Source organism: Oncorhynchus mykiss, chromosome 8 (genome assembly GCF_057628025.1).
Source record: "Oncorhynchus mykiss isolate SJ-2025 chromosome 8, ASM5762802v1, whole genome shotgun sequence".
In the NCBI taxonomy this organism is placed as follows: domain Eukaryota; kingdom Metazoa; phylum Chordata; class Actinopteri; order Salmoniformes; family Salmonidae; genus Oncorhynchus; species Oncorhynchus mykiss.
In genome coordinates, this window is record NC_143029.1 from 23,099,494 (window position 1) to 23,117,210 (window position 17,717).

Genomic DNA, 17,717 nt, shown 5'->3' on the forward strand with positions numbered 1-17,717 from the left:
GTTTTTCCACCTTGGGCTGAGTACGTGCCGCATTCCCTCCGCCACTCCTCCACTAACCTCACCCCAATACGCACTGGAAAGGCGTATCAGCCGGCCTTGGCAACCCAGCCAGACTGAGGCCCCTGCGGTGGACAAGTGGTTTCGGCGCGCTGAGGAGACCTGGAACGCTGCGCACACTCGTCTCCAGTGTGTTGGCACAAGAAACAGACCGACCGCCACTGCAATGAGGCGCCTGTTTTCTCTCCAGGCGACCAGGTCTGGCTCTCCACCTTTAACCTGCCCCTCCGCCTACCCTGCCGGAAGCTAAGTCTTTGGTTTGTGTGTCCGTTTTTAAAGTCCTGAGGAGAGTTAATGAGGTAACGTACCATTTGCAACTCCCTGTTGACTTTTCATGTCTCTCCTCAGGCTAGTGGTGCCTGGTCCCCTCGCTGAGGCTGGACCCAGTGACGCCCTGCCTCCTCCTCTGGACATCGAGGGAGGTCAGTGAAGTCCTGGATTCGAGGCGTCAGGTGGGGTGTCTCCAGTACCTCATCGACTGGGAGAGGTACGGCCCAGAGGAGTGGCGACGTGTTCCTGCGGTGGACATCCTGGACGCTTCGCTGAGCAGGGTTTTTCACCATTGGCGCCCTGACTGACCCACACCTTGTCCCTGAGGCCGGTACTCAGGTCTGTCTTGTCTCATTACGCACATCTGGTTCCCCCTGATTTAGTGTGCCCTCTCTTCCCCATTGTGCTTTTTTTCTTCATTGGTGTTGAGTTCCTTTGCTCTGTTGTATTGTGCACTTGTTATTTTAAATGGAGAAATAAAACCCCTTATTACGTCTCCTATCATTATACAGCATTAATAGTTATTGTTGATGGCCTTCATGAGAGAGAATTACGTTGGGGGATTATGTAGATTACATTCTCGATTCATTTAGTTACACTTAACTGGTTAGACCAATAGACGTATAAAGAGGGGTTCCTGCAGATTCATTAAGAGTGTGGTTCGATGTGACCGTAATTGCTTGTCAGTATAAATTCCTGACAATAGTCTAAATGAATCGAAGAACACGTCAGCTTTTGCCACGATTTTACTAAAGTAATTTTACATCTAGGTAACATGTTTGCAGTATTTCTCAAGTAAAAAAATGTCTTATGTAGATGCTTGGCAGGTCTGTTTCACTGTTTCCATCAAACTTTTGTGTAAAGTATGTGGGATAACATTTCATGACAGGCCTGATGGAAACATTTTGGAGGAACTTTCAAAATGTTGCCAAAACAAAATAGGCGAGAAGTTGGGATAATTGTCTAAAATAAATCATGCAAGGGCTGTCGGTGGAACGCTTGGTTATATCAATACCCTTTATTTTTTATTTTTTTTAATGCAGTTTATCTGCGGTCAACTGGTATTTTGGATGCAGAATAACTGCAGTGTACTTGTTGCAGATAAAAGGCTGTGCGTGACGTAGTGCACACATTTGCAGTTAAATTCAGTTTGGTGGAAACGCCACTGGTGGGGAAATGCTTTATGCAGATGTTAGAATATTCGCATGAAATCTGAAATGTCACCAATTGGATGGAAACCTCGCTAATAGCGATGTTCCTATTAACTTCTGTGATTTTGTGTTTTCACGACCTTTATAAAGTTCGCATAGAAAATACAATTGCCTGCTAGGGTGCATTTCCAATGAACTATCTTGTGTCGCTAAAAACATTAGCATTCTATGGAAACTTTCTAAATGTCAACATTATAAAAATCACTTGACAAGTTAATGGAAACAGCGATTATCTATTCAACGAGTGGATTTTTCGAATAGAGGATGATTGCCGAATAATTTGAAAGGTACACGTGACGTCACCGCGCAACTATAAAGATCCACTCCACATTGCATTCAAAATGTCTACTGCTTGCAACTAAAACATTTAGTTTCTCTTTGAAGAATGCCTGAATTGCGTCACCTTTCTTTTCTGGTTGGCAAGTTAATGTCACGGACCGTGTCAATACATTGGCACGTGAATAATTAGAATGTGTACTTGTGTAATAAATCAGTGACCGCATGTATGCCCTCCCACCTATCTGTTTCATGTCTCATGTAGCCTTATTTGCCACATTCTAATTGTTCACGTTTTAGTTGCAAGCAGTAGACATTTTGAATGCAATGTGGAGTGGATCTTTATAGTTGCGCGGTGACGTCACGTGTACCTTTCAAATTATTCGGCAATCATCCTCTATTCGAAAAATCCATTCGTTGAATATATAATCGCTGTTTCCATTAACTTGTCAAGTGATTTTTATAATGTTGACATTTAGAAAGTTTCCATAGAAAATAGACGCAATAATTGCCTGCTAGGGTGAGTTACCTGGACGCAAAAGCCAGCATGGATAGTATGCAATTTTAATATTTGCCATATTCTAATAATTATCAGTTTCCGTTATTTGTCGCAATAACAAAACTGACAGAAAAATCCACCCCTGTCAAACGGCTAACATTTTAGTCGATCTTTAGAAAGATTGTCCTATACATCTGCCGTTTCCTTTAGGCTACACCTAATGGTGTAGCGACGTCGCTTTGGTCAAATCAACCTGGGTCAATGGAAACTTAGTGCCGGTGTGTTCTGCGGATGGAGCGCAATCACCGCAGCTGTTTATTCCGCAGCTGTTTATCGGGTATGCGTGGGCATTATTCAAATCCAAAACCCAACCATCAAGTAAGTCCTGACGAACTCTTAATGAAATATCACAAAACCCAAAACCTTAACCGTTTAGATTATATTGACTTCATGACAAATTAACCTACTTGCACTTTCTAGTCAATTTTTGCACTGGAATAAATGTTTCTGACAAACATCGCTGTCACATGCCGTTCAACGAAATAAATTGGTTCTCGAGTTCAGGTCTGCTTTATTAATGCAGATGCAAATTACTGATATATTTAATCAAACATCACACGAAGCTACTAGTGGTGCTCAAATTAATTATGAAAAGGTTTCTGAGATGGGCTATTATCTGTCAGTGTCTAGCAATCTTCACCCTGTCCTTTTTTAGAGTCAACACATTTATTGCCCATCAACAACAGAAGCATGTGTTAGTCAGTGATGTACTATCACCAGTAGAATGTCAGAGGCTGTTGTTGACCAGGCCTGAGAGGTTCATTAGGTGCAGTTCAGGAGTATGTGGGGCAACCTAGGACTTTATAAACTGTTATTGTTTCCCTTGAGGATAAGAGGAAACTAACCAAGAACATATCAAAATAAAATGTTTTTGGTTCCATACAATGGTTAGCAGATGTTAATGTGAGTAGCGACATGCTTGTGCTTCTAGTTCCGACAGTGCAGTAATATCTAACAAGTAATCTAACAATTCCACAACAACTACCGAATACACACAAATCTTAGTAAGAATGGAATAAGAATATGTACATATAAATATATGGATGAGCGACGACTGAGGGGCATAGGCAAGATGGTATAGAATACAGTATATACGTATGAGATGAGTAATGCAAGGTATGTAAACATTATTAAAGTGACTAGTGATCCATTTATTAAAGTGGCCAATGATTTTGAGTCTATGTAGGCAGCAGCCTCACTGTATCAGTGAAGGCTGTTTATAGTGATTGCTGTTTAACAGTCTGATGGCCTTGAGATTGAAGCTGTTTTTCAGTCTCTCGGTCCCAGCTTTGATGCACCTGTACTGACCTCGCTTTCTGGATGGTAGCAGGGTGAACAGGCAGTGGCTCGGGTGGTTGTTGTCCTTGATCTTTTTGGTCTTCCTGTGACATCGGGTGCTGTAGGTGTCCTGGAGAGGAGGGGGTTTGACCTCGGTGATGCATTGTGCAGACCGCACCACTCTGGAGAGCCTTGTGGTTGTGGGCGGTGCAGTTGCCGTACCAGGCGGCGATACAGCTCGACAGGATGCTCTCAATTATGCATCTGTAAAGGTTTGTGAAGGTTTTAGGTGACAAGCCAAATTTCTTCAGCCAACTGAGGTTGCATTATCTTCAAAGCAGGCAAAGGTGTTTAATTTATCTGGAAGCAAGCCGCCTGTGTCCATGACGTGACTAGTTTTCTTTTTGTAGTCTGTAATTGCCTGTAGACCCTGCCACATGCGTCTGTCGTTGAATTGCGACTCCGCTTTGTCCCTATACTGACATTTCGCTTGTTTGATTGCCTTATTCCCAGTCATCTTTCTAAGGTTAAATGCAGTGGTTCGCGCTTTCAGTTTTGCACGAATACTGCCATGTATCCATGATTTCTGGTTAGGGTAAGTTTTTAGTCAAAATGGGTACATCATCTCCAATGCCCTTCCTTATAAACTCACTCACAAATCAGTGTATAAATCAATATTATTCTCTTAGGCTGCCCGGAACATTTCCCAGTCCGTGTGATCAAAACAATTTTGAAATGTGGATTCCGATTGGTCAGACCAGCGTTGAATAGTTCTAGTCACAGGTATATCCTGTTTGAGTTTCTGCCTATAGGACGGTAGGAGCAAAATGGAGTCATGGTCGGAGTTGCCGAAGGGAGGGCGGGGGAGGGCCTTGTATGCATCACAGAAGTTAGAGTAGCAGTGATCCAGTGTATTGCACGCACAAGTTCTACAGACAATATGCTGATAGCCTTGTTCTCAAATTTGCTTTGTTAAAATCTCAAGCTACAATAAATGCAGCCTTAGGATATATGTTTTCCAGTTTGCATAGAGTCCAGTGAAGTTCCTTGACGGCCGTCGTGGTATCGGCTTGAGGAGGGATATGCACGGCTGTGATAATAACCGACGAGAATTCTCCTGGGGGATAATATGGTTGGCATTTGATTGTAAGAAACTCTAGGTCAGATGAACAAAATGACTTGAGTTCCTGTATGTTATGATTACACCGTGAGTTGTTAATCATGAAGCATACACCCCCCGCCCTCCTCCTTCCCAGAGATGTTTATTTCTGTCTGCTCGACACATAAAGAATCCCGGTGGCTGTACCGACTCGGACAGCATATCCTGAGAGAGCCATATTTCCGTGAAACCGAGAATGTTAAAATCACGGATATCTCTCTGGAAAGCAACCCTTGCCCTAATTTAGTCTACCTTGTTATCTAGAGACTGGACATTGGCGAGTATTATACTCGAAAGCAGTGGGTGGTGTGCACGCCTTCAAAGTCTGACCAGGAGGCCGCTCCGTCTACCTCTTCTGTGGCGATGTTGTTTTGGGTCGGCCTCTGGAATCAGATCCAATGTCCTGGGTGGTGGTGCGAACAAAGGATCCGCTTCGGGAAAGTCGTATTCCTGGTCGTAATGTTGGTAAGTTGACATCGCTCTGATATCCAATAGTTATTTCCGGCTGTATGTAATAACACTTAAGATTCTCTGGGCTAACAATGTAAGAAATAATATATAAAAAACTAAATCTGCATAGTTTCTTAGTGACTAGAAGCAAGGCAACCATCTCTGTCGGCGCCATCATGCTAAACAAGGTAGGTGCTATCTGGGATTCTTGGGATGTCCCAACTCTGACTTTACCCCATTTGAAATGTAAAATAGTTACGGTTAGGTAAGGGTGATGGTTAGGGTCACATTTACATTTCCCAAGGGTCCCAGATAGCAATAACAAGCACAACTTCGATAGTGTTTTCTTCTCAAAGTTGCCGGGATGTCACATGTCCTACTTAGGCCATTACATTTTTTGTTAACCAAATTCAACACTCATTGTCCTCCATACAAAAACTCTTTGCTTGGTAAGCGGAAGAAATGGCACTTGCTGGAAAAGACAGATTTTGGGCCGAGTTATCCCTCTTGCTTTGCCTCTTCCTCTCTGTTTACGTTGTGTGGTTCAAACAAAAACACCCTATTGATTGGTTGACAATGATGAATACCACAATGTAGGACGAAGTTGAAGAGCAACTGCAGAAACTTTCAGTCGACTGCATTCAACTTCATGACCTATGATCACATGATTTTTATAAAGTTCATGCAGTTGACATGTACTGTAGGTGCAAGTCGAAAAATGTTTATCCCCATAATGCAACACACTTTGAAAGGCCGTGACACAAAAGTGATCTGTTCGAATGTGCCCATAATTGCAGCTTGTTACAATGTGACACTGATTTGTTTCTTCTGCTGCTGTAGACCATTTAGCAACAATGTAGTCTATCTTTAAAAATACTTTGTTGGAATATCCTGTATTAATAAGGTACCATACATTATAATAATACAATACAAGGAATGTTATGACTTAAATGTCTTCATTATGACACCCCTCCCATTATTCTCCCTTGCTATTGATTTTGGCTTCTGGGAACACCTGTATAATATTGGCATGTGACATTATACACTTTGTTGTACTTCTAGGGACAATGACGGTTCAACATGAAGTATCTCTGCTTATTGTAGAGATCCAACTGTTTGCCAGTAAAAATAAGTCTAATCTAGTATTACAGTGCACGTTGTTTATAACAATAACCAATGCAAAAATCAAACAGATAGTAGTCAATCAATCTGTCAATAGACACTATATATACAAAAGTATGTGGACACCCCTTCAAATTAGTGGATTTGGCTATTTCAGCCAACCCTGTTGCTGACAGGTGTATAAAAATTTGCACACAGCCATGCAATCTCCATAGACAAACATTGACAGTAGAATGGCCTTACTGAAGTGCTCAGTGACTTTCAATATGGCACTGTCATAGAATGCCACCTTTCTAACAAGTCAGTTCGTCAAATTTCTGCCTTTCTAGAGCTGTCCTGGTTGCCTGTAAATGCCGTTATTGTGAAGTGGAAACGTCTATGAGCAACAACGGCTCAGCCGCGAAGTGGTAGGCAACACAAGCTCACAGAACGGGACCACCGAGTGCTGAAGCACGTAGCATGTATAAATTGTATGTCCTTGGTTCCAACACTCACAACAGAGTTCCATACTGCCTCTGGAAATAACGGCAGAACAATAACTGTTCGTAGGGAGCCTCATGAAATGGGTTTCCATGGCCATGCATCCGCACACAAGCCTAAGATCACAATGCCAAGTGTCGGCTGGAGTGGTGTTAAGCTTCCCGCCATAGGACTCTGGAGCAATAGGACTCTGGAGCTTCACCATCTGGCAGTCCGACAGACGAATTTGGGTTTGGCGGATGCCAGGAGAACGCTACCTGTCTCAATGCATAGTGCCAACTGTACATTTTTGGTGAGGGAGGAATAATGGTCTGGGGCTGTTTTTGATGGTTCGGGCTAGGCCCCTTAGTTCCAGTGAAGGGAAATCTTAACGCTACAGCATACAATGACAACATCAGTGCCCGACCTCACTAATGCTTGTGGCTGAATTGAAGCAAGTGCCCTCAGCAATGTTCCAACATCTAATGGAAAGCCTTCCCAGAAGAGTGGAGGCTGTTATAGCAGCAAAGTCAGCACCAACTCTATAATAATGCCCATGATTTTGGAATGAGATGTTCGAAGAGCAGGTGTCCACATACTTTTGGTAATGTAGTGTACTTTGCAAGACAATCTGTTAAAATAATAAAATCACCAGGGATAGGTGGTGTGATTCCTGCAATAGGGGATGCACTGTATTTTAAAACCTCTACAATTCTAGTACTGGGGTGTAATCAAAGTCTGCACACTGTGTGGATTCCCAGAATCATAATGCTAGTAATGAGATCTGTAATTAATTAGTACAATAAAAGTACGCGTATTTAGTCTTCATTTGGACACTTGCTCTTTATCCTCAGGCAGTGCAGCAACTGTTTGTGAACTCCTCTCTGGCTGTTCCACCTCATATTAGCTCCACTACCTCATGCTCTCTCCTGCTGTTGAAAATCCCCTGGCTTTCATATTTGTTTAGAGCCATGCTTCCTCTTTTTTGCTCCTCAGCTGACACAGCCTATTTGAGTGTATTGTTTCAGTATGATCCACTGTTTATCTGAACGGTATATATAATGATTAATGTTTCTGAATGTTTTGGTGGGGAGATGGAACTAGGTGGGGAAGCCTTGCCATTACCATGCAGTGTTAGTGGAAACAACAATGTCATAGACATTCACAGGAGCTTTAGGAATGTTGATTTCTCCTTACTAAACCCTGCTTTGTTTTACACATTCAGATGGACAAACTAGTGTCAAATTTGGTGTTCTGTTCAATGCCTATAAGTGCACCAATATCTTTGAGGCTTTGGTTGTGATTCTGAGGGCTGCCAAGATCTTTCTGAGGGCTGCCAAGAGGAAAAAGATCATCGCTTTTGAAGGGGAGCTGCTCCTGCAAGGTGTCCATGACAATGTTGATAACCATCAGCTTCATTCTTGTAGGAGTGTGTTATCATTATTCAGGTGATAAGTCAAGCGTTTCTTTGAGGCTTTACTATTACATCTACCAGGGATCATAAATCAACATTTTATAAATTCTTAGGACTACAAATATTGTATTTCTAGGGGATGAAATACGTAGACTTCTTAGGAAACAACTTCCTGCTGTTTTATTAACCCTTACAGGAATCACTAAATGGCAAATTAATTGATTGTTTAAATGGTAATTTTGCTACCTCGTGTGGAACTCCTTAGAAAAACTAAGATAGCAAGTGCTTCAAGAGAGACCTTTGCACATACTGCTTTTGCAAAAGCCTCTCTTGAAGCACTTGCATTTTAGTTTTTCCAATGCATGGTGCTACTGTTATTCAAGGAAACACATACTTAGTATTGTGCTCTGGTAGGAAAGAAATGTGAAACTTGATATGGGAAGCAATTGTAATTCTTCAAGGAAATGGTTAGAAAAATAAATAAAAACAATGACAAATTTAGCATTGTACAATTTCTCTGAACTAATACAATGCATTTACAGTATGATCATTATCAAACTTCATCAAAGTGCAGTTCCTTTCCAAAGTTCATCATTGTCTTATAATGGAAATAATACATTCCTAAGAAAGCAATGGGGGGGGTTCTGACGATGGTGAATAAAGTACAAACCTTTACTTTGCAGCCTGATTATTAGCCCAATACAACAGATGCATTGCATACATCTATCTTTTTGTAGCCTTATGCTGTGTTATTACATTGCACTCTGCCTCTACTGTATTATTGAAGAACATTTGTATTCATGAAAAGGATAGGAGACCATGCAACTGCATGTGTGCAAGTCTGCACTCAATCAATCTATTGTTGGCAAAGCCATAGAAGATTATGACTGCAACTGTAGCCTCAGATAAACCAGATAAAGCATTGACTTGATCCTGAGGTATTACCGTGGATTCCCCTTCCTACCAGGCCCCTTTACTTGGGACTCCCTTGCTAGATCTAATTATAACTTACAGCAATGGGTCGGGGGGCGGGGCCGTGTTTCGTCATGGAGGCAGGAGGAAAACAGAACAGCGCCTGACCGATCTACATTCAAAGCAGGAATCAAAACAAGAAACGGACACGCCTTCTTCGTAGGTTACCTTTGCTGTCACAACTGCAGAAATCTAGATGGTGATATAGCTGCAAAAACAGTACCACCAGCAATCAAGAAGAGAGAATCAGTTAATTTGAAGTGGGATTCAAATGGAACCCGCAGAAATGTCAGACAGTCGATTATAGTTTGAAATTATTCATATCAGGATCAGTAAAATGCCCAACCAGAAAAGCAACAAGGGGAAGAGAAATAAACGCACTAATAGTAGTGGAGATGAGCAAGAAAATGGAGCCAGTGCTGCCGCAACAGTGGGAGCACCAGGGGTAACAACCTTATTGGGTGCTACAGCTGCACCGTTACACGAGCATACAAGTGGTAAGTGTGAAATTGTCAAAACATGCGTGACAAGTTATTGCAATGGATTTTATTGCATACGCACTAGACGGCAAGCTTACGTTGCTTCACATATCATTGTTGTCATCGACTGTACCTAACTCACGTGTTATTGCTTTATTGGCGACTAGAATTATACATTGGTAATTTAATGATGCGTTGACATGGAGCTCCATGCACTGCCATATCACGACGCACACATTCAGCCTGGTCTCTTAGACTAGAGTAACATAATAAACGTATATCCGGGAAACGTCAATGAGTACGTTAAGTTACCTTTGGTAACCGCCCTACATAAGACCGAATGTTTTTTTAGGCGGTAAACGAAAGTAAAGTGATTGGTCGGGGTGGATGGGTGAGCCTATAACGCAAACATGTAGCAACTCAAAGTTGCGTGTTTGAATCTCATCACAGACAATTTTAACTAATTAGTAACTTTGCAACTGCTTAGCATGTTAGCTAACCCTAACGTCTAACAACCCAAAGGTTACGTGTTCAAATCTCATCATGGCAACTTTAGCATTTGAGCTAATTAGCTTTGCAACTACTTACTACTTTTTAGCTACTTTGCAACTACTTAGCATGTTAGCTAACCCTTCCCATAACCTAGTTAACGTTATCCATTTAGCCACCTAGCTAACATTAGCCACAGCAAATTGGAATTTGTAACATACTATACACCTCAAATTCGTAACATATTGAACAAATTGCAATTCGTAATATATATGAATTGTAATTCATAACATCATTTTAAGTGGTTGACGGACATTCACAAATGATACTAATTGGAGTGTCCTGGATTTGCATTTGTCTTAGTATGATATGTTTTGTATCGTATGTATTAATTTGTGGATGTCTATCATCCATTTGGTATTGTATGTTACAAATTGAAATTCGTACAATATGTAACAAATTTGCTAAATGTATCATATTTGACAAATTCCAATAGTTTTTGGCTATCGGTAGCTAGGTGGCTATGTGTCTAACGTAGGTTATGAGTTAGGGGAAGGGTTAGTTAACATGCTATGTATTTGAAAATAGCTAAAAAGTAGTGAGTAGTTGCTAAAGTTGTCCGTGATTAGATTCGAATATGCAACATTTGGGTTGGTAGACATTCGCATTATACGTCTACCCACGACGAGCCAACCTACTTTCATTTTTGCCTTAAGTAACCTTCTGTCTCATGTACCCATACCAAACGTAACATATTGTACAATTTTACTGTACTGGTTTTACATTTACTATGTGATGTCTAGTCTGAGACCAGACTGATCTAGAACCTGAAACGGTTCTTCAGCTGCCTGAAGAACCGTTTTTGGTTCCAGCTATAACTCTTTTGTGTTACATGTAGAACTGTTTTGGGTTAAAAGTAGAGCCCTTTCCACAGTTCTCCTATGGGGACAGCCAAAGAACCCTTTTGGAACGCTTTTTCTATGAGTGTAGTGCTTCTTTAATTACTTAATTAAAGGTCTCCCCTGAATCGTTGAAGGCCACATTTTCATTAAATCTATTCATTGGACTACTTTCCCACTCACTTGGCTGTACTGATGGGTTTCCCTGTCTGATGTGTATTCAGATGGCCTTTCTCAGTGATCCATGCTCAGTGATGATGGCTCTTATGTTGCAAAATAACACAGATTCCATTAGCATTCTTCTTATTTTTGAATATTCACACAGTCCATTACTGTTTAATGTTAAGTTCCAGACAGGCTCTGCGTTGATGTTTCAGTCCTGAGTCGTTCACCAACAGCATGGAATATTTTCAACATTGCATTCACAGGAGTTAGTCTTTACAGCATGAATTCAAATCTATTATGTTTAATATCATTTTGTTGTTCTGTGATATGTCCAAAGTGAATTTTGTGCCTCAAAAGCTCATGTTTGTTTTTATTTTCAAGTCATACTTCATATGAAGATGTTATAATATATTTTTGAGTGATATAGTAACTCTTTTGTTTTGTGTTCAGCAGAAACCCCCTGTGCCACCCCTCTTGTGTGCAGTCTAGCCAGAGACATTGACCTTGAGAAGGATGACTATCAACGTGTAGTGTGCAACAGTGATAGCTGCCCCTATGGCAACTGGATGCACTTGCAGTGCTTCTACGAGTGGGAGAGCAGCATCCTGGTCCAGTTCAACTGCATTGGAAGGGCCCGCAGCTGGAATGAGAAGCAGTGCCGGCAGAACATGTGGACTAAGAAGGGATACGACCTGGCCTTCCGCTTCTGCTCCTGCCGCTGTGGCCAGGGCCACCTTAAGAAAGACACAAACTGGTACCAGGTGAAGCGCATGACAGATGTAAAGAAGAAGATCCCTCTGGAGAAGAGCCTGGGGAAGTTGAGCAGCCTAACTGGAGCTGGAGGGGGTGCATGTGGAGGTGGGTTGGATCTGCCTGATGATCCTAAGAGGGGCAAGTTACATGGGGGCAGTAAACTGGCTCACAGAGCAAGTCAGGAGTTGCCTCGCCGACAGTCAGTGGATCGGCAGAACTCTCAAGAGAGGGGACACGTAGGGCTGTTCTGTGCAAGCAGCCTGGGGCCCCGCTCACCCTCTGAGTCCCCGGGCCAGTCCCCTCCGTTAGGCTTCTCCTTCTTCTCCCCGCCCGCCTTCGCAGGGCCCCGCAACTCCCGGCACCTGGGGGAGTTCCTGAAGAATGCAGTGCACATGGATAGCCACCGGAAGCACATGCTGGCAAGCGGCATGCTGGGTCGCGGAGGCCACCTGGATCACACCATCTTGCCTCTGCCCAGACTCACCCTGGGGGACAACCCAGTGCAGTTCCTGCGAAGGCTGGACCTCACAGAGCTGCTGACCCACATTCCCAGACACAAGCTGAACACCTACCACGTACGTATGGAGGATGATGCCCAGGCGGGCCAGGGAGAGGACCTGAGGAGGTACATCCTGTCGGCTCTGAGCGCCAGCCACAGGAACATGGTCAACTGTGCCCTGTGCCACCGCACCCTGCCTGTCTTTGAGCAGTTCCCCCTGGTGGACGGGACCCTGTTCCTGAGCCCCGCTAGACATGATGAGATTGAGTACGATGTGCCGTGCCACCTGCAAGGTAGGCCTGCGGAACAATGTCTGTCTCTGAGGAACTGAATTTGAAACACTTAAGCTATCAGGTTCAGCAGACAGCCAAAACATTGCACATGCCTCATAAGTATGTTGTGATAGGCTACAAACTCAAAAATTGCTAACGGAAAATGGCATCACTCTTGTTTGATATTCTGTGGACATATTTTCCCACAAACAGTCTCAGGAAACCTGTAATTACAACATTGAAAATGATTGCCTTGGTTCCGAGCTTCCTGCTGAGGTAGAAAAAATGTGTACAGTGAAAAGTTCAAGCTTACTGTTGACAGCTGATAAGGTTTCAGGAGCTACAGTATGTGGCTGCAAGCAAATTATTTGGACTCAAAAGGTGTATGGTGGGACAGACAAAGGTGTTCAGAATAATAATTTTCATAATTTATTATTCTGGTCTGCATATAGGGTGTTATCTCTTGCATATATTTAAGATGAGAACACACCATAATAAACATGGCACAATACAATTAATGACTTTAATTGAGAAGTAAATGAAATGATTATGCCACATGAATGTGATCAAGCATATCATACATATCAATCAAGTCAATCTACCCAATTTTCCACGAGCAGCTTGGTAGCTATTCACCACATGGATATGAATTAAAACTGGATGGATGATGTTGCTTTGATCTTCAGGCTTTGATATGCATGATTAATATGCGTTACAATGAAATCCTTTCATGCATGTATTTTTCACGCTGTAGGGCTTATTGTAGATTCTATTAAATAACTATTGTCTCTCTTGTGAAGGGAGGCTGATGCACCTGTATGCAATCTGTGTCGACTGTCTGGAGGGAGTCCACAAAATTGTATGTATCAAGTGCAAGTCCAGGTGGGATGGGAGCTGGCACCAGTTGGGGACAATGTACACCTATGATATACTGGCTGCGACGCCATGTTGTCAGGTGAGTAGGCCATCACATCTTTTTCTTCTCATGAGGAGTTTGAAATTAATTTGGGGGTCAGTGTCTGCATGGTCAAGGGTCGTCATTCGGACATGGCAGGCTGCCATAAAGTAACTTCATGGGCCATAGTCCGAGCAAAATGGAGGTTGTGTTGTGGCTACATCTCTTGCTATCAATTAGTCTCATTGACATTATGAATGGCAAAGTCAACTACTGCAGATCCATAGCCATTTCCTCTCTTTGTGCCCTTAGGCCCGTCTGAACTGCAAGCACTGTGGTAAGCCAGTCATAGATGTCAGGGTGGGGATGCAGTACTTCTCAGAGTACAGCAACGTGCAGCAGTGCCCCCACTGTGGGAACCTCGACTACCACTTTGTCAAGCCATTCTCCTCCTTCAAAGTCTTGGAAGCTTATTGACAAATGTTGTGCATGTATGCTAGTGCTGTTTCTCTTGTTACATTTTTTTTTAACTTAGGCAACTTAATTTTGAGCCTTGAATAATTTTTTCTGGGATTCAGTTTTTGTTTTCTCTTTTTTTAATGTATAGAAAGAATATGACTCCACTAAAAAGTTCCAAGACAACATCTATATGATTTCAGAAAAAATTATATTCATAAGACCTTAAACGGTTTGGAGCTGTCTGGCACTTAAAAAGACGAGCAACACATATACTGTGACAAGTGAATGTATCTGTAGGTCAAATTGCATTTTTACAAAAAATCTCTAATAAAGGAGAGAAAGAAATGTTGCATGTTCTCGTTCGTCATAATTGGCAAACAGCAAAGAGTCGGTCGAAATTAGTACATTTTAAATGATACTATGAATCTCTTTGGTTAATGCTTGGCTTATTGGTGCACAGTGATTGGTACATATTGAAGGTGTGTAGTGACGAAAATCTAACCCCCCCATACTGTAAAAATAATTGCACAGCCTCTCATTGAATTCACTCACTCAAAATAATGTTTAAGATCACAAATAACAATAACTGTAGCAACCCTGTGTTTATAAACGTGGATATTGACTTTACTACTTAAGCATGCCTTTGTGGCACAGTCGATGCCATGCAGGGCTACAGGCCAGAAGGTTGAGGGTTAGCCGACCACCACGGATGAGCTCACTATTTGAACAAGGAGAGTGATGAAGTGCTGCATCAGATAACTGGCCTCCTCAATCATCCGACCTCAACCCAATTGAGATGGTTGGGGATGAGTTGGACCGCAGATTGAAGGAAAAGCAGCCAACAAGTGCTCAGCATATGTGGGAACTCCTTCAAGACTGTTGGGAAAGCATTCCTCATGAAGCTAGTTAAGAGAATGCCACGAGTGTGCAAAGCTGTCATCGAGGCAAAGGGTGGCTACTTTGAAGAATCTCAAATATAAAATATATTTTTAATTTAACACTTTCGGTTACTATATGATTCCATGGGTTATTTCATAGTTTTGATGTCCTCACTATTATTCTACAATGTAGAAAATAGTCCAAATAAAGAAAAACCCTGGAATGAGTAGGTGTGTCCAAACTTTTGAGTGGTACTGTATATACTCACCCTAAAGTTACATTAGTAGCCAGCAATGTTGCTGGGGCTGGAGAGGCGGCATCCTTCTGATGTACTATGACTGTCCCATGTTCTCCACTGCAACCTGTTGAAGAGGGCTCCCCTGACTGGGGGAAGCCCGGGATCTATTTTTCTGTTGCCATAATGTGAAGAAGCCTCCGTTACATCCTGCTTCATACGAGCAAAATGTGCTTCCTGCACACAATCGGAAAAGGGAAAACCATACAACGGATGCAGAAATGTGGCTCTCTGGTAGTCCACCCATTGGGGTGTTACTGCAGCCCCACCTGGTGCTGAGTAGTATCCCACAGGTGGAGGAGAGGGAACATAGGATCCATGCTGCACCGTCCTCAAGCGTGGGGTTTCCATAGGCTCCATAGAGGGGGTATAATCCACATGGTAGTAGTACACTGGATACCGCAGAACCATACTCCACTGGACCGCGGGTTGGCAGCGTGGCAATTACCCTGTGTGGTCTCTGTGGGCCGCCATACTAAAGGAAAGGGGGATACCTAGTCCACATGTTTTAAGCAGACCACCATAGTGCCTGTGCCCAAGAACACTACGGTAACCTGCCTAAATGACAACCGACCTGTAGCACTCACGTCTGTAGCCATGAAGTGCTTTGAAAGGCTGGTCATGGCTCACATCAACACCATCATCCCAGGAACCCTAGACCCACTCCAATTTGCATACCGCCCAACACATCCACAGATGATGCAGTCTCTATTGCACTCCACACTGCCCTTTCCCACCTGGACAAAAGGAACACCTATGTGAGAATTCTATTCATTGACTACAGATCAGCGTTCAACACCATAGGGCCCTCAAAGCTCATCAATTAGCTAAGAACCCTGGACTAAACACCTCCCTCTGCAACTGGATCCTGGACTTCCTGACGGGCCGACCCCCAGGTGGTAAGGGTAGGTAACACATCCGCCACGCTGATCCTCAACATGGGCCCCTCAGGGAGGAGGTCAGAGACCTGGCCGGGTGGTGCCAGGACAATTACCTCTCCCTCAACGTGATCAAGACAAAGGAGATGATTGAGGACTACAGGGAAAAGAGGACCGAGCATGCCCCCATTCTCATCGACGGGGTTGCAGTGGAGCAGGATGAGAGCTTCAAGTTCCTTGGTGTCCACATCACCAACAAACTAACATGGTCCAAGCACACCATGACAGTCGTGAAGTGGGCACGACAAAACCTATTCCCCCTCAGGAGACTGAAAATATTTGGCATGGGTCCTCAGATCCTCAAAAGGTTCTACAGCTGCACCATCGAGAGCATCCTGGTTGCGTCACTGCCTGGTATGGCAACTGCTCGGCCTCCGACCGCAAGGCACTACAGAGGGTAGTGCGAAAAGCCCAGTACATCACTGGGGCCAAGCTTCCTGCCATCTATACCAGGCGGTGTCAAAGGAAGGCCCTAAAAATTGTCAAAGACCCTAGTCATAGGCTGTTCTCTCTGCTACCACATGTCAAGCTACCAAGCTCCCCCCCCTCCCATCTACACACCACTCTCTGCCACTCTCTGTTGTCATCTATGCATAGTCACTTTAATTAACTCTACCTACATGTACATACTACCTCAACTAACCGGTGCCCCCGCACATTGACTCTGTACCGGCACCCCCCCTGTATATGCTGTTATTTTTTTTACTGCTACTCTTTAATTACTTGTTACTATTTATCTCTTCTTCTTATCCAGATTTTTTGAAACTGCCCTGTCGGTTAGGGGCTTAAAATTAAGCATTTCACTGTAAGGTTGAAATACTTGTTGTATTCGGCGCATGGGACTAATAAAATGTAATTTGATTTTGATTTAACCCAACCCCTCTGAATCAGAGAGGTGGAGTGGGCTGCCTTAATCGACATCTACATCATCGGCACCCAGGGTATATTGGCTTGACTGCCTTGCTCGGGGGCAGATCAAAAGATTTTTACCTTGTCAGCTCGGGATTCAAACCAGCAACCTTTCAGTTACTGGCCCAACGCTCCTACCCTCCAGGCTACCTGCTGAGGTGTCAGCAAAGGCACAAATCCAGTTTCAAGGACCATGAAAGAGAGAGCACTAAAAAAATGCAAATTATATCCCCAATTTTCATTTTCGTCAGGGTGTGTAAATAAAGTTCCCTGTATGTGTTAACTCTTGGGGTGCCTTATTCCCCTCTAACTGGGGGCGGTGTCAGTGGGTCACAGGTCAGCAAATACATGGAGCCTGGTCGCTCTCTTTCAAGTACACTCGTAACAATCTAAGCATTATGATAATTCTATTAGATCAAATAAGCCTCACATATCAAAATAACAATTCATGTTTATCTTGACTAAATTCGACACTCATTGCCCCCAAACAAAAATTCCTTGCATGCTTAACATAGATAGATTTTGGGCAGACAGAGCTTTTGCTTTGCCTCCCTCTCTC

The 17,717-nt window shown here is 43.1% G+C and overlaps 1 protein-coding gene across 2 annotated transcripts; it reads left to right on the forward strand.

Annotated features, from left to right (window-relative positions):
- Positions 1-9,298: 9,298 nt before the first annotated feature.
- Positions 9,299-14,482, forward strand: LOC110529619 (headcase protein homolog). 2 transcript variants are annotated; one of them, XM_021611979.3, is made up of 4 exons: positions 9,299-9,724; positions 11,713-12,804; positions 13,584-13,738; positions 13,991-14,482. In XM_021611979.3, exons 1-4 carry the CDS (start codon positions 9,565-9,567, stop codon positions 14,153-14,155), a joined length of 1,572 nt encoding a protein of 523 aa, XP_021467654.1. In that variant the 5' UTR covers positions 9,299-9,564; the 3' UTR covers positions 14,156-14,482. The 2 variants fall into 2 exon arrangements, with proteins under 2 accessions (XP_021467654.1, XP_021467653.1); XM_021611978.3 differs by having other exon boundaries at positions 9,342-9,724; positions 11,710-12,804.
- Positions 14,483-17,717: the final 3,235 nt, after the last annotated feature.

Excerpts from the sequence above, each read along its gene's own strand:
- LOC110529619 (XM_021611978.3), top strand. The coding sequence starts at position 9,565 with ATGCCCAACCAGAAAAGCAACAAGGGGAAGAGAAATAAACGCACTAAT. Across the intron at positions 12,805-13,583 it reads TGTGCCGTGCCACCTGCAAG|GGAGGCTGATGCACCTGTAT; the intron begins GTAGGCCTGCGG and ends TCTCTTGTGAAG. Across the intron at positions 13,739-13,990 it reads CTGCGACGCCATGTTGTCAG|GCCCGTCTGAACTGCAAGCA; the intron begins GTGAGTAGGCCA and ends TTGTGCCCTTAG.